Source organism: Acinonyx jubatus, chromosome D2, assembly GCF_027475565.1.
Source record: "Acinonyx jubatus isolate Ajub_Pintada_27869175 chromosome D2, VMU_Ajub_asm_v1.0, whole genome shotgun sequence".
NCBI lineage: Eukaryota > Metazoa > Chordata > Mammalia > Carnivora > Felidae > Acinonyx > Acinonyx jubatus.
Window position 1 is genome coordinate 71,109,311 of NC_069393.1, and position 17,761 is coordinate 71,127,071.

The following is a 17,761-nucleotide window of genomic DNA, read 5'->3' on the forward strand; positions in this document are numbered from 1 at the left end:
CTCCGAACAGCCTCCGTGAGCCAGGCACTGCTCAGAGTACGGATGGAACCAGTTTCTTTAAAAGAAAATTCTACCCCAAATCTCATCAATATATAGTGAAAATTTAAGTAAGATTATTTTTTTCCCTTTCCGCTCCCAGTCTTCCAAACAAAATCTGCATAATTAGGTAGGAGCAGCCCTGCTTAAATGAAAAGTTTAAAATGTAGAACTTTAAAAGCTTATTACAATTGCATGGGATTAGATTGTTTTTATGGCAAGAGTAAATTGGTTGTGTGTTGTTCCCCTCCCCACAATGAATTAAAAACAGTTTTTAATCAGGTCCTCGGGGATTTGGCCTGGCTTTAGGAATTTTTTATTTCATATTCATTGTGTAAGAAATCAAACTCCCCCATTTGAGACCTGAATGTGCCAATTGTTAATATATGACTCCTTGCTGGCATTTTTTCGATATACCAGACAGAATAATTGAAGCCTAATCTTCCTCTTAGAAGTGACATTTTGTTCTAAAATTGTTACCCTTTAAGTTCAGGCAAACTGGAAGCTTGTTTTCCAAAACTTTACGTTTTTTTAGGCTGTAAGAAACAGCTTTGAATGAATATAAATACCTTTTATGCTCCTAGCCGTGTTACACGGCTTACTGGCTCGGTAGAATGCAGAGAAAGAGAGACGCAGTGGACTGGTTGCCTCGAATAACCCAGAACAAACAGCACCACAAACCGCACAACCCTCCTTTCTCTCATGTGGATTCAAGAGACCCCTTCCCAATTATTGGAACCACCTGTGCTTTCCGGGGTGTTTGCCTTGCACTTGGGGAGTTGGTTCACTTGCTCATTCATTTACTTGAATGGAATGTGAATGCAATGTGTACCAAGTGCCAGGAGCTGCTCTGTGTTAAACATGCAGCAGTGAACATCCGTGATGGCAACAAAAGACAAGAGTCCGTGCCCTCACGGGGGTCCCATGAGGATTGCAGAGGCATGTAAGTGACATATGCAATACATTCCGTGATGAGAAATGCTTGGAGGCGATGACGCAGGAGTAGGGCATGACTCCTGATTTCGGCACAGGTTTGTGAGTTCAAGCCCCACATCGGGTTCTGTGCTGATGGTGCGGAGCCTGTTTGGGATTCTCTCTCTCTCTCTCTCTCTCTCTCTCTCTCTCTCTCTCAAAATTAAGAAACTTAAAAAGAAAAGAAGCAGAAGTAAGAATGGAATGGGGACCGCAGTTCGGATACAGTGGTCCAGGAGGTGAAAGCAGCTTCTGGAGAAAGACCCGAGTGACAATAACTGCTAACTTACCTCCACCGCCAAGCTCATTCTTCTCTCTCTTCCCCTCATCTTGGCCAGGTATTTTGGCTTAAAACTAACTGTTCCTCCCCCCACTCCCAATAACCAGAAATAAACAATTGGTTAAAGTTGTGCTGATGACAGAGGCATCTGGGAGAGCTCCGGCTAATCTGAAGGCAGAAGAATTAGGTTAATGCATTTGAGCTGGAACCTACAAATGTCAAATCCTTCTACTCTGGAGTCTTTTGCCAGAGAGTGAATTTACAGGTGCTGTGTCTTTGGTATGCCGTGCCCTTTCTGATCAAAGTATAAATGGAATGACTATGAAAAATTCTGGCTGGCTTTGGTCCCTATTGAAGACCAAATGTATTTATTTTTATTGAAAAGTCATTAGCAAAAAGATGCTGGACTATTCTCCCCTTCACCAAAATATTATTAAGCGGGGACACCTTTAATTTCTCCACGAAAGAGGAGTTGTCCAGCCAGTGTGAGTATGATCTTCTCCCATACTAACCTATGTTGTCACTGCTTTATCTTCATTAAAACTTGCATTCTACCAGAAGACTATGCAGGATGTGGAAAAGAGGGATATATACATACATTTCTTTTTTTCAAGTCAAGACCAAACAAGAGATCCGAGGTACAATTCAGCGGTACACCCAGCATCGTAGCAAATGTCTCCGCACTTCTGAATATGTGTGTGATTTTCAATTTCACTTAGGTGAATGAGGCAAAAGCAAATGAGTCCCCCCACGGGGGACAGGGGCTGCAGAGAAAGGCACTCGGGCTTCGGATCCACCTTTGCACGGACGGTCTATACGAATAAACAGCTGTTTACTCAACTGTGAAATGGAGACAATAATACCCATATCTCCGAGGGCTCTTGCCCAGATTATAGTAAATGAGGTAATATATATATTGCACTCCCTATAGAGTGAGTCGAAGGTTCCCAATAAATTAAAGGTGGCTGCCACAACGTGTGAGTGAGGTACTCAAGCATCTCAGCTGGACTGTCACCTCCAGTGTGCATATCTCAGTGGATAAAAGGGAGACCTGGCCCAGTCCGACGCATGCCCATTGTTCACACCTGAACAATTCTCTCTATCCCTCACCCTTTGGGAAACGTGTTTTCTAACTGCCTGAAGGACACCGCAATCAGAGCCGAAACTATTTCCAAGCAGGAGCCCCCTTAGTGCTCAACTCTGTCTCCCGAGATAACACATCCTGAGGCTCCTGGCCACATCGCCAGCTTATCCCACTCAAGAATTGTTGCTTCTCCTCTGAGCCAATCCTGATCATCCAGGGGGCTATTGATGTTAACGTTCTAATTTTTCTCAGAGAGCCCTTGGAGGCCTACCCCCATCTAATTTGTCTGAGCTTCTCACATCGTATATCGTGCCCAGGTTTTAAGAACCTTTGGAACAGACTTTGTGTTGGTTGCCAAGATCAAAATTTGATCTGTGGGTAGGAGTGTTCTATCCGACATAATGTACCCTCCGTTGTTTGAATCTCTTGCTCTCTTAGGCCTTTGGATTCACAGACTTAGCAGCACTGACTTGCTCTGTTCCCTGCTGCATTGCGTAGTGTGGCCAAGAGATGCTGGATTCACCATCAGAGATCAGGACAAAAAGCGACAGAAAGAGAGAGAGTGAGAGAGACAGAGAGAGAGAAGAGGCAGACCCAAGAGACATGAAGGTACAGCTTGAACAGAGACGAGAGCACGCTTGTGTTTCCTTCCTTTTTTTTTTTTTAAACTCACTGAGACATGTATTGTCTTTGAAGAAGTTCAAAAATTTGAAGCACTCTTCCAGATCATTCCCACTGTTGTTGCAGTCACACCATGGGGCCACGCTGAGGCTACTGGAGTCTATGTAGTTGGGGGTCATGACTGTACCTAAAAAAGTAAAAACAAGGCATCTTGTTCTTCTTGTGTGATGATACAGACTTTTCTATAGCCTAAAAGAGAAAACAAATGTTCCTCTGATGGTGGATGCACCATGGATAATTACAAACATTGTGTTTGCTGAGTGGGAAATTATGTTAAGCAGTGCATTTTCTTGGCAATTTATCTTGAGCACATAAAATAATTTACACATTTACTTAAAAAATTATAACAGAACTCCTTCAGCTGCGCTTAGGGTATTTTTTTTTTTTCTGCACAAATGGTATGGATGTTATGGAGTAGGAGAGAATTAACTTAGAATGCATGAGTTCCCAAATCCCTTGCATTTTCTCGAAAATGTCATTAATCTTCATAAATAGATAGAACTGGTTTTACATATCTTAAAAATCCTTTTAGGACTTCGAATCCATTTTCCTTGGAAGCAAATGGCTTCTTCAAAGCAACACGGGAAGCTTAGATGCTATCCTTTGGGTTACCACACATCCTGAACATATATAACAAGGCCTCTGGTCACCAGACTCTCAACTGATTTAAAACAAAGTCTTCCAAATTGTGAAGGAATTGGAAATAAACAACGGAAATTCTCTAAGCTGATGGCTTCTAGAGTATTGTCTCAATAGTCCTCAAAAGTCCTCAAAGAAATGCTGGGTGGTCTCTCTTGCCTACATCGTCTTGTGTTCATGGTTTTTCTGATGAGTTCTGTGCTGGAGCAAATAAACAATGAATTTATACTTAATACAACCCAAATGTCTTCTTCTGGGTGGCTTGCACCAGGCGATGCCTATTCATGCCAAGAAGCCTTCTGTTTTTATACATTTTTGTGGATGTAAGAAGTAATAGGTGGTCAGTGATCCACAGGATATATTTGGTTCATAGACAGAAGAAAAATTGCTTTGTGAGCTCTTCTGGGTCAAGGACATATCTTCTTTGCCCTACGTTCCTTACCAATCTGAACTACGTGATCTCCCATTATACTCTGTGATGGGAACTTTGACCCACAGCAGACAGTGAGCACCTAACTTTGAGTGAGAAAGGAAAAGGCACCCCAAACACTGAGTCAAGAGGTTAAAACATGTGTACTAAGAAGCCACTGAATGCCTGGCACCATTGTGGATCTCTGACAACGTGGAAGAAGCAGGCACAGGCTTTGTCCTAAAAGAAGTTAGAACCAATGCAGAGGGAAAGATCCAGACCCAAGAGGGAAGTTAATTTTGGTCTGTAAAGTGCGTCGCCTCAACCATTTCATTCCATTACGCGATGAGTATTTCATCAACCTCAGGCATGTAATGGTTTGCCAAGCCAGAAATGCCTGGCAGCAACATGCCTTGTCTACTCATGGAGGATTTAATGAGCATGTATACCTGGAAGGATATGGACTAAGGTGTTAATAGTGATTAGGTCTGGGAGTAGAGTTGTAGATCCTTCCTACTGTCTCCTTGGGTTTCTCTGTATTTTTTTAACTTTTTATAATGAGCATGCCTTAATTATTTCCATTGGTTCTTAAACCTATAATTCCATAGTTGGTAAGTAACCCCTACTAGAGACTTAAGAAAAGGAAAGGGTGAATGCAAATTTGGAATACTGACTCAAGGAAGATACACTCATTGGGACACGTACACAAAAATGGTAAACAACACCGGTGAAAGGCATTGCCCAAGAGAACACAGGTGTCCTTTCAAAAAACCCTGGGATGGGTGTGCAGGCACCTGTAATATGCCTGCATTAAGTACCATCGCTGATGTTTTTCTCAAAAGCTCTTGCTGAAGGCACTCTGGTGACAAAAACCGTAGTCTGTGCTGTCATTCTTGGTGGGAAGTTCTTCCCGCCTGGTGACTTGTGCGATCCTGACAGGAACACACACCATGGCTGAGCCATCACACTTCTGACGACTGTGATTTTCCTCACCCCTCCACAGCCCACTACGCGTTTGTCCTCAAATGTCAATCGTGACGGAGCCCTGCCATCGAGGCTTCTTCAGGCCCCAGGATCCGGAACACCTGCCTTTCTTCCTGCCTACCCCTTTATCCACAGACACAAATTTGCCTCGCTTGTGACTCTTCTAACTCACTGGTACCCTAACTGTGCTGTTGCCCTGAATGCCCAGAACCTGGTTCTTCTTGGGTCTTGAGAGGCAGAAAACACTGTTTCCGCTATCTCTCTTCTCAGAGGGAAATTTTAGGCTAAATCACTCCCTGCAATACCAGGAGCTGAATTACCAAGAATACCAATGGCGAGAAGGACCCCAGTCAGTGAGGGGTTTTATTTCCAAAGGGCCATTTCTGGGGAACAGCCTTTTCTATGTCCCCAGACCGAATGACTTCCACGTTCTCTAATTCAGTTAAATTGGTTTGACTTGCTTCCCTTTTCCACAGTCACGCTTCCTTCCTTGCTGTTGTTCTGTGTGGTCAGTTCCCCACCTGAGATGCTTGTCAGGTGCTCATACTGTAGTTCACCTGCACTGCAACACTCCCTGCTTCCTGCCTCTGCCCTTGCATATCCAGGATCCTCAGTTGCCTTATTTTTTTTTAAAGGTGAGTCCTATAGGGCTTAACAGCAAAGCCCCAGCACAGAGGGTGACCGGGAGATTCTTCCTTTCACAGACAGTGACAGGCTACAACGGGAAGAGTCTGTGAGTATTTGTAAACCAGACTTTCCTCCCGTCCCGCTTCTCCCCGATCTTACCAATAAGCCCTGAGTAGGCGAGGAGGCAGTCAGCATAGTTTTCCTTTAGGCAGCTGCTGGCAGACCTTGACTCCGGTTGGCAGTTGGTAAAAAAATCCGCAAGGCGAGATCTACAGTGGGAAGAAAGGGCGAAAAGGGGGTGATTTGAAATACCCTACATTAGCTTCTGGACAAACGTAACTTTATTCCTTCGTTGACAAGCCTTTGTCCACACCAAAAAAAAAAAAAATACATAAATAAATACAATGTGAACTCTTAGGATGTTAGCATTCTCTCTTATATACCTCCCCTGCCCCCCTCGCTGTCCCCGCCTTCACCCGGCCCTTGCCTACCTGTGTGTCTGCTTATTTGCAGAGAAGTCTTCAGGGCCTATAACGGGAGAAATCTAGATGCTTTGAAGTTTGCATTCAATATTTATTTCTGACAGACTTATTTGCATCTTTAGGAAATATGCTTCTCTACACACTCACCAGAGATCCACACTGGGAAAATATTTACTTTATACAGAAACATGTCCCTGGCATCAAAATAGGATCCTACAGCCCATCTGCTCCCGTAATTCCTGCTGGCTTTAAAAATACGTGTATTTGTCTTGTAAGTTATCTCTCATCCAACAGCCCAGGGGACAGAGATTTATTCCAGCCAAGTGACACGGAGGAGGGGCTCGTCTCTCCAGAACTGGAGGGGAAAGAAGGAGGGACAGGGACGCTGGCTCTGGGTGAGGTGTCACTGTGTGACTGGGCCTTTGGTGGGAGGCGGTGCATGGAGGAACCACTGACCAACTACTGTACGTATCTGCAGTTTGGGGACTCCCCAGGGACCCACACAGTCCACTGGGAAGCCCTGAGCGGTGGCGACATGGCAGAGACCCAAGAGGGTGAAGAGGGACAACAGACACGCTGGTCGGGCGAGGAAGAGGACTGTTTGTGGCTAACTGGCTGTTTTTCAATCTGAAGAGGGTATTGTTGGAGAAATCCTGAATGAGGACGGGGCCACCTCTGAGGTCATCTCAGCAGACAACAGCTCTGCTTCTGAGTGAAGAACACAATGGACTCCGAGAGAACTGAAATTATCCAGCAATTATGGGAGACAATGGATGGTTGTCTCAGCTTTTTTCACTTCAGCTTCCCCACGCCGGCAGCCAACACACACACAGGGCTGCTTTTACTTCTTTCCATGCAAGAAACTGTATTTACGCAGCATATTGAGGATAGACACAACCTTGCATCCGTGGGCCAGAGCGAGGAGGGATGTGTGGATATCAGAGGTTTGTAAAATGTCCGCAGGAAGCCCATTAAGGTGTCCCTTTACTACGACTCTAACTAGAATAGAGTTAGAAGGCCCACCAAGTCCTCTAAGTTCACTGCCACTGCAAAGGCAGCACGGTGTTTGTGAGGGGCTGGTCTCTCCTTGAACCCTTTTAAAGAGGGGTGTCTGAGCCTCGCTACCTGTGCCGATCTGTGCGCTCTGTATAGGTGCCTGGTTCCATCACCGCCAATCCCCGGGGCAGGTGCTGAAGCTAAGTGGTTTGGCGAAATCCTCCAAATGAGGCTTATGCGTGCCTGTATGGGCGCCCGGATCTCCCACCGTCTAAGCCTAGTTGATGTTTTCAGACTCTAATTGAACACACTGAAGGGCATAAAACCGGGCCATTTTCTGTAGCCTGGTTAAAGGATTTATTTTTCAGAGGAAATCCCTAACGGTGGCTCAGGCTTACTCAACTGGCTCCAATGGCATCCGGCTTGGACTGAGTGTTAATTTCAGAAGAATTTTCCTGGTCATGAAAGTTAATGATCTAGTGCTCCTGGGCTCCTAACTCCGCAAAGGCCAAATGCGGTTCAGGCAGCTGGGGCTCTAGTTCGGCACACAACCTGAGCGGCTCTCTTTCCCTGGCAGTCCCGTGCTTCCGGCCTGTCCCCCAGAGATGGACGAAAGGTCGCTCTGTCTCCAAGTCCCCGTTTCCTGTAGTCTCTCAAGCAGCCTATTAACCGAACAGCGCCGTGATGCGGATTACTATCCTTCAGCGAGAGGCTAATGCCACCAGATTCATTTTGTTTAACAACCTCAGAATTGACTCACAATTGGACTCTGGAATGAAGGGCTAATTGAGTCAGTCTGCTGCAGAGAGTATAACCCTGATGGGGAGGATAAAACCAGATATACTGCTCTGAGCAGAACCCTGGACAGGCTGCTTTACGAGAGAAGATTGTCGGCACAGATCCCTGGTCCTAAGAGGAACACAGCCAGTGGACAGAAAAGAGTTTCAAACTAATTTTGAGCACATGCAGCACTGCCAAAACACTAACATTTCCATGGTTTTGTTTTTCACAGTGGACCCACCTCCTACTGATGTCTCTACTTGGAGACAGGATGGTAACTTCAGGGGATTTGCATTTTACTGAGAGAAACACTGAAGTCAGAGGAAGTTTATCCAGCGTTGTGCTGGAACCAGCTCATTACTGGCCAACTGGTGTATTTTCAGGGATTTCGCGAGTTGGTTAACAGCATGGTGGTAGTTTGAGAGTAACCACAGTAGGAGTATTTGCACCGTGGTGATCGCAAATGAGGGCTTTGTGTTGTTCTTGGAGAAACGGGTGTTTACTACGTATCTGCACAACCCCGTTTAGGACTATTATGATGTGTTCAATCCTCCTGACAAAGCACCCGTCATGTCTCGGGAGTGAGGTCCCGACCCTCCTGGTGCGGCTTCCTCTCCATCCCCGGTCATTTGGGCCAAATGAAATGGTGTAGGATCAGTTTTCATCTCGTGTTTAGTACCTCCCAAAGAAAGAAAACAGTCGGCCCTCAAACACCCTTCCTTCCTAACATCTTCTCTTACAGACGGACACAGTTCTCTGAAATCTCTCTTTTTTTAGGTTTATTTATTTATTTAATCCTTCCTAACATCTTCTCTTACAGATGGACACAATCCTCTATTTTTTAAACATTTATTTATTTTGAGAAAGAGAGAGAGAGAGAGAGAGAGAGAGCAGGGGAGGGACAGATAGAGAATCCCAAGCAGGATCTGCACCGCCAGCATAGAGCCCAATGCAGGACTCAAACCCACGAACCATGAGATCGTCACCATGAGCCAAAGTCAGACACTTAACTGACTGAGCCACCCAGGCACCCCAGCCTCTGAAATCTCTTAAAGTCACATGTTGGTTACATGTACTGACAAAGCAGCTGACCTGTCAGTTCCATGGTTCCGCCCCTGAAAGATGTGCCAGGTGCTTGCGGTGTAGTCAGTAAACTCTCTGTCTCTGAAGTCAACCCACCAAGAGAGACAAATAAAAAGATGATAACAATACAGTGGCTAGTTCTTGATAAATGACAGAAAGGCCGCTAATAAAAATAATATCAGACATGAAGTATTTCGTAAGTGTCAGGTATGTCTTTACACACTTTTTATTTTTTCCAACAACTCTAATAAGGTAGGGACAGTTGTTTTCTTATCCAAATTTCAGGAGGGAACCACATCTTAGCAAGTTTAGCCTAGAGTCAAATAGTGAGCAGTAGAACCAAGATATGACCGCACACATATTAACACTGATGCCGCGTGTTAATAAGCTTTTGACGCGACACAGCTAGATGTTGGTTTCAGAGAAGCCATGACATTGGGACTGAGAGTCACAGGATGACTCCATCCAACAAAGGTGGAGGGGATATACCAGGCAGGAGGGGGCGGCATGTGACAAAGTCAGCACGTTCATGGTACTCCCGGGGTAATGACAATGGAATGTTTGTCTTGCCAGATTGATTTAAGGTCTTGACATGTAGGCACACGTTTAATATAACAACCTTAGAAGGTAATCCTACCAGCCCATTTTACAGATGAAGAAACGGAAACAAAGAGAGGTGAAGTAACTCCCTCCAGGTTGTAGACCTCTGCGGTGGAGCGCGACCACACTCAATATCAGACTCCAGAGCCGGAAATCATTTGCAACTACTAAACGTAACACATCCATCACCCAGACCATTGTGAGCTGTGCACTTGGGATGGCTGAGCCACACGAGGGGAATGGTGAGTGATGGGTGATGATGCTGGCAAGGATGTGAAGAGCCTTGAATGACCTAAGAGTTTGGATTTTATCTTAAAACCAGTGGGAACCAATGAAGGTTTTTAAACAGAGAACTAACGTGATCAGGTTTGCGTATTAGGAAGACTCCGGGGTCGCTCAGGTGTTCAGCAAAGATTTGCTGGAGACCTACTCTGTGCCTTCACCATTCTAGCAGGAATGGGGAAGCAGGACACTGGCCAAAGGATATTGGCCAATAGGAGACTAAAGCCAGTGGAGAGCCAGTGGGGAGATCTGAGGACCTGAAGGAGAGGAAGAAAAGAGGATGCACGGAGAGGAGGGTTTTACTAGGTGAGTTTTACTAGAGGCAGGTTTTACTAGAGGCGGGTTTTCTAGACTGTAGAAAGGAGGGGCAGAATCAAGGCACAGGTAACTCAGCACACAGTGGTGCTGTGGGGAGAACGCAGGAGAGGACAGGTCCACAAGGAAGATGGTGACAGGCGGGATGCGAGCATCTTGCAAAGGGTTATAGCTTAAGATCTTCATCTGTCCATTCGCCAACTATGGTCTGAGCGCCTGCTACCCCCCAGCTCCCATCCCCCAGCTGTCCCAGGACAGCCCTTGCTGAACATGCTTCCCCTGCCCATCTTGGGTTAAGAGTCACATTGTAACCTGTTTCAGTGCCTTCCCCGCCTCGGCTGCACTGATCCAAACACAAAAGCTTAAACGTCCAGTGTGGGATTAACAAAGAAATTCCACAATTGGATTTCTTCTGGAGACATGAAATCTCCATGACTACAAGCAGTGATGAACCTGACTGTTTTTCTCTGAGAAAATGAAAAGGAGATGAATAGGCAGTAATGTAGAAATGCATCTCCCTCCGAAAGAGAAAATTCCCACCCTCAAAGAGGAGGAAAACGCCAGCAAATGCCAAGTTAGCCTTAGGAAATCTGCTGAAGAGAAAACAGTGGTTTATGCAGGAAATATACTAAAGGAAGCACGCTGCTAACTGGAAATAGAAAAATGATTATAACCATAAAATCTTGGAGAATCTCCTCAAACAGCATATGGTCTTTTGACGGGGGGGGGGGGGGAATCATTTACCTTCTTTTTCAGAAACATTTTTAGGAAAAAGGTGTTATGGCAAACAGGTGGAAAAAAAAAAACGATGTGAGTGATGACCAGTTTAACTCATCCTGGATCATCCCATTCTTTTGAATTTTTTTTTCCAGGATGAATCCCATTCTTGGACACAAGCCACATGGTTGGTGGAACTGAACTCTGGACGAGGAATTGTGAGGTTTTGAATGAGATCCAGGCTCTGATATGAACTACCCAGAACTCCTGCAGACGTTGCTGAACTACTTAGCTCTTGGGTTACCCTTCCACTTCAGCAATACAATCTATGGGACACTTCAAGATACTCAGAAAAAGAAAGAAAAGAACACTTGTTTTCAAAGCATTATTATTGTTCTCATCCATGATTCCATTACACATGATTTTAGTGTCTTAGGCACTGGGTTTCCTTTGAGTACAGAGACCCAGATTCCTCTAGTAGATCCCCTGATCTCGCACTCAAGACAGCTGAAGGCTAAAAGGGTTAAGCTCTTGGTCGGAGTCACACGGTGAGCAGTGGCCGATGGTAGGTGACAGCCTTGGAAGGGAAATATGCAGAGGGTGCTGGATTTGAAGTTCCCAGGGATCTGACTGAAGTCATCAAGTGTATAATTGCTCTCCCCCTCCCATCATTTGACCAGATTGTTCTGCAGAGCCTTCTTCCTAATGATGTTCCACTGACTTTACAGCCTCAGCGAACACTCTGAATGACATTCGGGAGCACAGCAGGGGCCAAGGATGCAGACAGAACCCTGCATAGGAGGGTGGTAAGTCTACCAATGAATTAGGCTTCCCTTAATTAAGGGGCTTTGCGGACTGCCCACACAGGACTGCAGACCTTTGACTGCCCCCTGTAGAAAGCCAGAACCTTGAGACAGGATCCTTTTATTAAGCTGTTTGTGTAAGAAATTACTAGCATTTTTCTCTGAGTCCAATGTGAACATCAGGGCTTTAAAGTCTGGGTTTTCAGTGCAAGCCATTGAGTCTCCGAAAGTTTTCTCAATTAAAGGAAACAAAGTTAAAGGAAACAAAGCAGGCCAGGCCTGAGAGGGACGCGCACCTCTTTCTAACCCCAACTCCACCTTTCAGGGTCTCACACCTAAACAAATGAGTTCACTTCCCCAACTCTCCATTTCTTCACCTGGGAAATGGGGCGGATGCCATCCACAGTCGCTCTAGGTGGCTGCTGGGAAAACGAATTATACAAATTATATAAAAGCGCCTCACCCGGAACTCAGGAGACACATTGCCTGATACATTTTCACTTCCCATCCCTTCATCTGTTTGCTCCCCAATTCCTAGCCCATTCCAACGTTAAGCCCTTGCTGCAAAACAACCCACAGCAAGCTCAACACTGAGAAATGCACATCTTAGCCTGTCTTCCACTGGCCCCTATATCACAGACTCGGGCTACATCTGGGTAACTGAAGGCGGCGACTCTGACCAACACAAATTTGAGAAGTCTGAAGCCAGGAATCCTGCAGTGTTACCTAATACCCCGCAGTCCTATGAGCACATAGAAAAAAGTCATTCTTAAAAAAGCTATTTATTCCCCTGGGGGTTAGGGGAAAAGACATATTTTTAAACAACTAAATATCAGTAAGTTTCTTAATGCCGTTCATCTCTTACACAGAATAAAAATAATTTGAAAAACATGCTGCTAATATTAGAGCCGGGAAGACAAAGCAAGAGTTCTGGAATGGTGATTTTCTGGTACAGTGACACAAAACAGATTTTTCTCTTTCTGTTTTTAGAAAATTACCTTAGCCCTTCTTCCCCCAGCAGCCTACTGGAGAACATCTGGAAAACATCCTCCAGCAAATCAGAGCCTATATTCAAGACATTTTGCAGAGGTGTTTTCTTGCCTTGCTGTTCCCCACTTTGTGGTGTGCACACAGGCCTCTTAGAGCAAAAGCCCAGCATGTTCTCCGGGGGGGAGTCTGTGGAGCTGGGGAGGGGGGTAGTCAGGCCACCCTTCAGAAGGCCAGTCTTCCCCAGGCCTGGGAGTGAGTGTGGCCACTCCGGAGCAAAAGCCCTGGGGCGGGTTCACATACCTAGGCCCAAACACTCAAAGCTCTGCACATCTTGAGTTTCTCAGCCCTTTCATGTGGGCTCCCACTCCTGGTGGGATGATCAAAGCCTCAGCCACTTAACGCACTTCTCATTGACTCAGCCAAACTGCAATCCCACATTTTTCGAGAAGAGTACTGTGAGGTCCAAGAAGCCTTGTCTGATGCTGTTTCCTGGGACAAGATGGCCCTTGTGGCCAAGTAGAGATCAATGCCTGTCGGCTTCATCCTGGTCGGCTTCATCCTGATACTTGGAGGCTATAACCCATTGAACAAACACCCCTCTCCCTCCTCACTCGTACTGGAGAACCCTGATCACAACTGCTTATCCACTACCTTGGTAGCTCTGGGCCCAGCATCAGGGTCACAGAAGGCTAGGGACATCGCCCTCTTGGCATGATCCACAGTGCTGTGACAAAGCCTGACCTACCAAGGAAGGACTTTGGGAGATGCAGGTGAAGTCACACATGGCTCTGGTCCCTATGTCCTGCTTGGGGTGTCTCTCCAGGGTGGGGACTCAGGGCAAGCAGCCTTCAGGACAGAGGTGCAATGTATCCTTAGCCTCTCTGATGACATCAAGCAGCAGCAGCCCCCTGAAGGAAGTCGGGTCACCATCTGATCGATCTCGACATCCCTCACGAAGCCACCCTGCATGAACACTGACAGCTGTCAATCAACATCTGCAGAGTGGCTGACAGAGCTTGACAGCTAATCTCTACGTGGCAAATTTGAAAAGTAAGCTATGGCAGTTGGCAAGGGAGTCCACTCCGACGGTGAAGGGGCTCTTGGCAGCCTCGGATGGGATACCCCAGAGCTGTCTTCCGGCCAGCACCCCTCCCTGACCGCCCTCACCAATCTCTCCAAGGCACACACTAATGGTCATAGCAAAAGCAGGCCGTAAGTCACAGTAGGGCGCCGAAACTCCTCAAACAGTCCCATGCTGCATCCCCAAGTCAAATAAAGTTGTTTTGTATTATCCATGCCACAACACGTCCTTTGGTGCAGAAAACTTAGCTTTGGCCATGTTTGTTTCTACAGGAAGAAATCAAGGGAGAAAAGAAACTGGAGGTTTTCTGGATGATTAAATTATCATAAAGCTTTCAGATACCCAATAGCCATCTGTGACAAATATGCTAAAACTCTTTTAAGAGTCAATCTTATCCAATAAGTCTTTTGTATGGCTGCAGGGCAACTTTAGTGATCAGTTTTGTGACTTTTGGCCACCAGGTTTCTCCTTGGGCACCGAAATCTAGATGTTCCGCCAACGTTTCACCCATAGAACCGTGCCTTAAAGCCCCAGACCAACATGGTATGAATTTGCTTTGTAAAATTCTGCAGGAACCTCCATCTTTAGGAGCGAAGTGCAAAAGTTGCCTCACGTTTATCCTGGAACCTAAGAAGCTCCAAGCCAACTGCTCAGGAATCCTGGGGCAGCAAAGGTCACCCACTATGATTTCACTTAATTATTTATGCCCACTCTCTCACTTCAGAAAGAATTTTGAGATGCATTTAGATGTAGCTTTGATGCAACAGAATACACGTAAAAATGAGTGAGGATGTTTGGGGCCACTTAAAGATAAGACAGAAGCAGTGGTACGGCCAGGACAAAATGCACACACACCCTTGGCAAGCTAAAAGCTACATATTTGGCTCTGTGCTTTCTAGCAACGACTCGGGAAAAACTGGTTCTACGATTCATGATTTATCAAAAATTAAAAACATACCTCATAAGGAAACCTACCATAGGCAGAATAAGATGTCTACACTCCACTGTAGTCCCTGGAACCACGGAATAGGTTACCTGACATCATGCGAGGGCCTTTTTGCACATGTGATTGTAGTTTTAGATCCTGAGGTGAGCAGAATGTCCTGCATCATCCAGGTAGGCTCAGTGTAATCATAAGATCTTTAAAAGTGGAGGAGGAAGGCAGATGAGGAGGTCAGACGCCATGTGCAAAAGACTAGACCAGCTTTTGCTGATTTTGAAGATGGGGCAGGGGCCAAGAGCCAAGGAGTGGGAAAAAGTCAAGGAAACGGATTCACCCCTAGAGCCTCCAAAAGGAGCTCAGTCCAGAGGGTACTTTGATTTCAGCCCGGTGAGACCTGTGCAGGGCTGCTGATGTCTGGAAAGGTAAGAGACTAAATCTGTGTGAAAGCCACCAGGTTTGTGGTAATCTGCCACAGCAGCGACAGAAAACGAAAACACTACTAAATGTCAGTGCACAGTAGAGATTTTGAATATAGAATTTGAAAATGGACCAGGACCCAATTTCAACGCGGCCACTTGCTAAACGTGGCATTTGGGGTGAGTACCTTAACTTCCCTGAAGCTTCACTTACTCCAGTTAAATGACAGTTAAGTCCTTCAACACTACAAGAAGAGGACTCATCTGTGCTGTGTTTTCTGTTCTGCTCTGGACCAGCCCAGAAGGTCACACTGATCCTGAGACCTCTATGAAGCCCTAAGGTAGGGACAGCCACACTGACATTTTTCTTATAATTCATCTGCTAATAACTCGCCATATAAGATGCTTTGTCTTGAGGTCAAATCCACCTGTTTGAGGTCTACACATACTCAATACACTCATGATTAACATCAGGCTCATTCCTACCATTAAGACCCAAGAGAGATGTCTCCTATGAGTCTTCCACATCCTCTAGCAGAGAAATGTGTTTTATAGGCCAACGGAGTCACACTCACGGAAACAGGTCAGAGCAATTCTACAGGTCACTACACATGGTCCCCATATGTGACCCTCTACCGAGCTGGCTAGCATCAGGCCTGTATAAATGTAAAAGGGTGCCGTCTGTATGCTCAGAAAGAAGTGTCGCATGGTGATGTTTATAGCCAGAGAAACTGAACTCTAATTACTTCAGAGAAACACAGGTAAATTCTAGAAATTATCCCAAATGCCGTCTGGCCTCCTTCAGTCAAACCTCGCTTCTTTGGGGGGTTCCCAGAAGATGAAAAATTGAAATTACACATGTTCTCTTGACTTTAATAATTTGCAAAATTCCTCCCCTTGCCCTTGCCCCCAGAGGACAAGCACTAAATACCTCTGTGGTACCTGAGTCCCAAGCTCCAAGCTCTGCTCAGCAGAATGTTAATTTACCTTCCGCACATTAAAGGAGCCTAACTTCTGCCTGCCCTGGGAGGGGGTGGGGAAAGAAGGTAAATGGATGTCTGAATGGCTCACAGCCTACACTTGCACAAACAGACTTTAAGCAGAAACATATGAAAATAAGATTCCCTATTAATCTTTAATAGGGTTGCAGACTTCCTAAGGAAAATTATGTTCAATAGTAAATATACACTAGGTCGTTTTTCTTCCAGACAAGTTGTTTTAAGGTCAACAGAGACTTTGAGCTCTGCAAACAACTAGTCCCTAATATCTTCCTTCCTGGATGGGGCAATGCTCAGGAGACAGGGAACTGCGGTGTTACGCGTCAAAAGAATATATCACTTATTCCATTGCCATCAGAGGTTAATGCTCCCTTTTTCAGAAAATCTAAACTCCCTTTAGTAATCCATTCTCACTTTGCATATCCTCTGGTCAACAGCCGCCCCTCCCCCATACTCCCAGCTCCAATTTCCCTAAAGCTCTCAGCTGAATTTCAAAGAACGTTTCTCCCTTTATTCTTTAGGGCCATGGAGCTGATTTCCATGGTCCAAATAAGTTATTTTCTAGTAAACTGTCCCCTCAACCACTCTATCCAACCAGGTGGCCTTAGGGCTTCTTGTGACCCACTCACAGTGCTCTCAGGGGGGAGCTTCCCCCCCAGCGTTGCTTCACTGGCTCTGAGCCCCAAGGAGGGCGTCCACTTTGGCCTTCCCGCCCACATGTTCTCTCCTACATTTCCTAGTTTATGTCTTCACCTTGTTAATAGTCCTGTCTCCACCATAAGAAGATGAGCGCCCAGGATTGGCTTGACGTCTGGCACCAAGTAAATGTCTGATAAATATTTCCTGAATGAGTGAATGAGTGAATGAATGAATGAATCCCAAGTGCCACACACCATGGCTCCAATCACCTATAGACTGATCTTCATCATGATGTCTTGGTGTTCGGCACAGAGGAGGAGAGGAGAAACAGCGGCCCATGTCTAACTGCCCCAGACAAGGTATTGACAAGGACTGCATTCACTTGGACCCAGTCACTGTTGCGATGCTTCAGAGGCCTGCATCATTTAACACACAATAGCCTGACCACCCGGGGTTAGCCTTATTTTACAGTGGAGGGCACTGGGATCCAGAAAGGTCAGCAATCAGCTAAAGTCATGGAGCTGGTAAGAGTCAGAGCCACATTTTGAAAAGAAAACCACAGATTCTTAAACTCATACTCACCCCCACAACACTGATAGAGGAATGAATGTTCATTTTTTAAATTTTAGTTCTTGGACTTCTGCCGCCATTTTGATGTGAATTGCACATGCTTGAGGAGCTGAAATCTGATTTAAATGGATATAAGTGTTATTTACTAGGTCCAATAAAGTGTAATGACAGAATTAGTGGGCATTCTTTTTGTTTAATAATGCTTGCAGTTTAAAAACATAAAAAAATAATATCTGTTGTGACTGTTCAGCAGGGCTAAATGCAATCCCACGCCACAGCTCTGTAGAGAAATCCCTCATTGCAGGACTTCCCTCACTGAGCACCTTCCTCCCCAGGCTGTGTATACAGGCACCC

At 45.6% G+C, this 17,761-nt stretch overlaps 1 protein-coding gene across 5 annotated transcripts in view; it reads right to left on the minus strand.

The window, feature by feature from the left end:
* GFRA1 (GDNF family receptor alpha 1) overlaps positions 1–17,761 on the minus strand; it is a 207,245-nt gene that overhangs the window by 26,796 nt on the left and 162,688 nt on the right. For all 5 annotated transcript variants that reach the window (XM_053207848.1, XM_053207849.1, XM_027063197.2 and 2 more), the window contains 2 exons: positions 5,872–5,981; positions 3,046–3,180 (listed from right to left, as the gene is read on the minus strand). In XM_053207848.1, the coding sequence (XP_053063823.1) occupies positions 3,046–3,180; positions 5,872–5,981 (245 nt within the window). The remainder of the gene's footprint in view (positions 1–3,045; positions 3,181–5,871; positions 5,982–17,761) is intronic.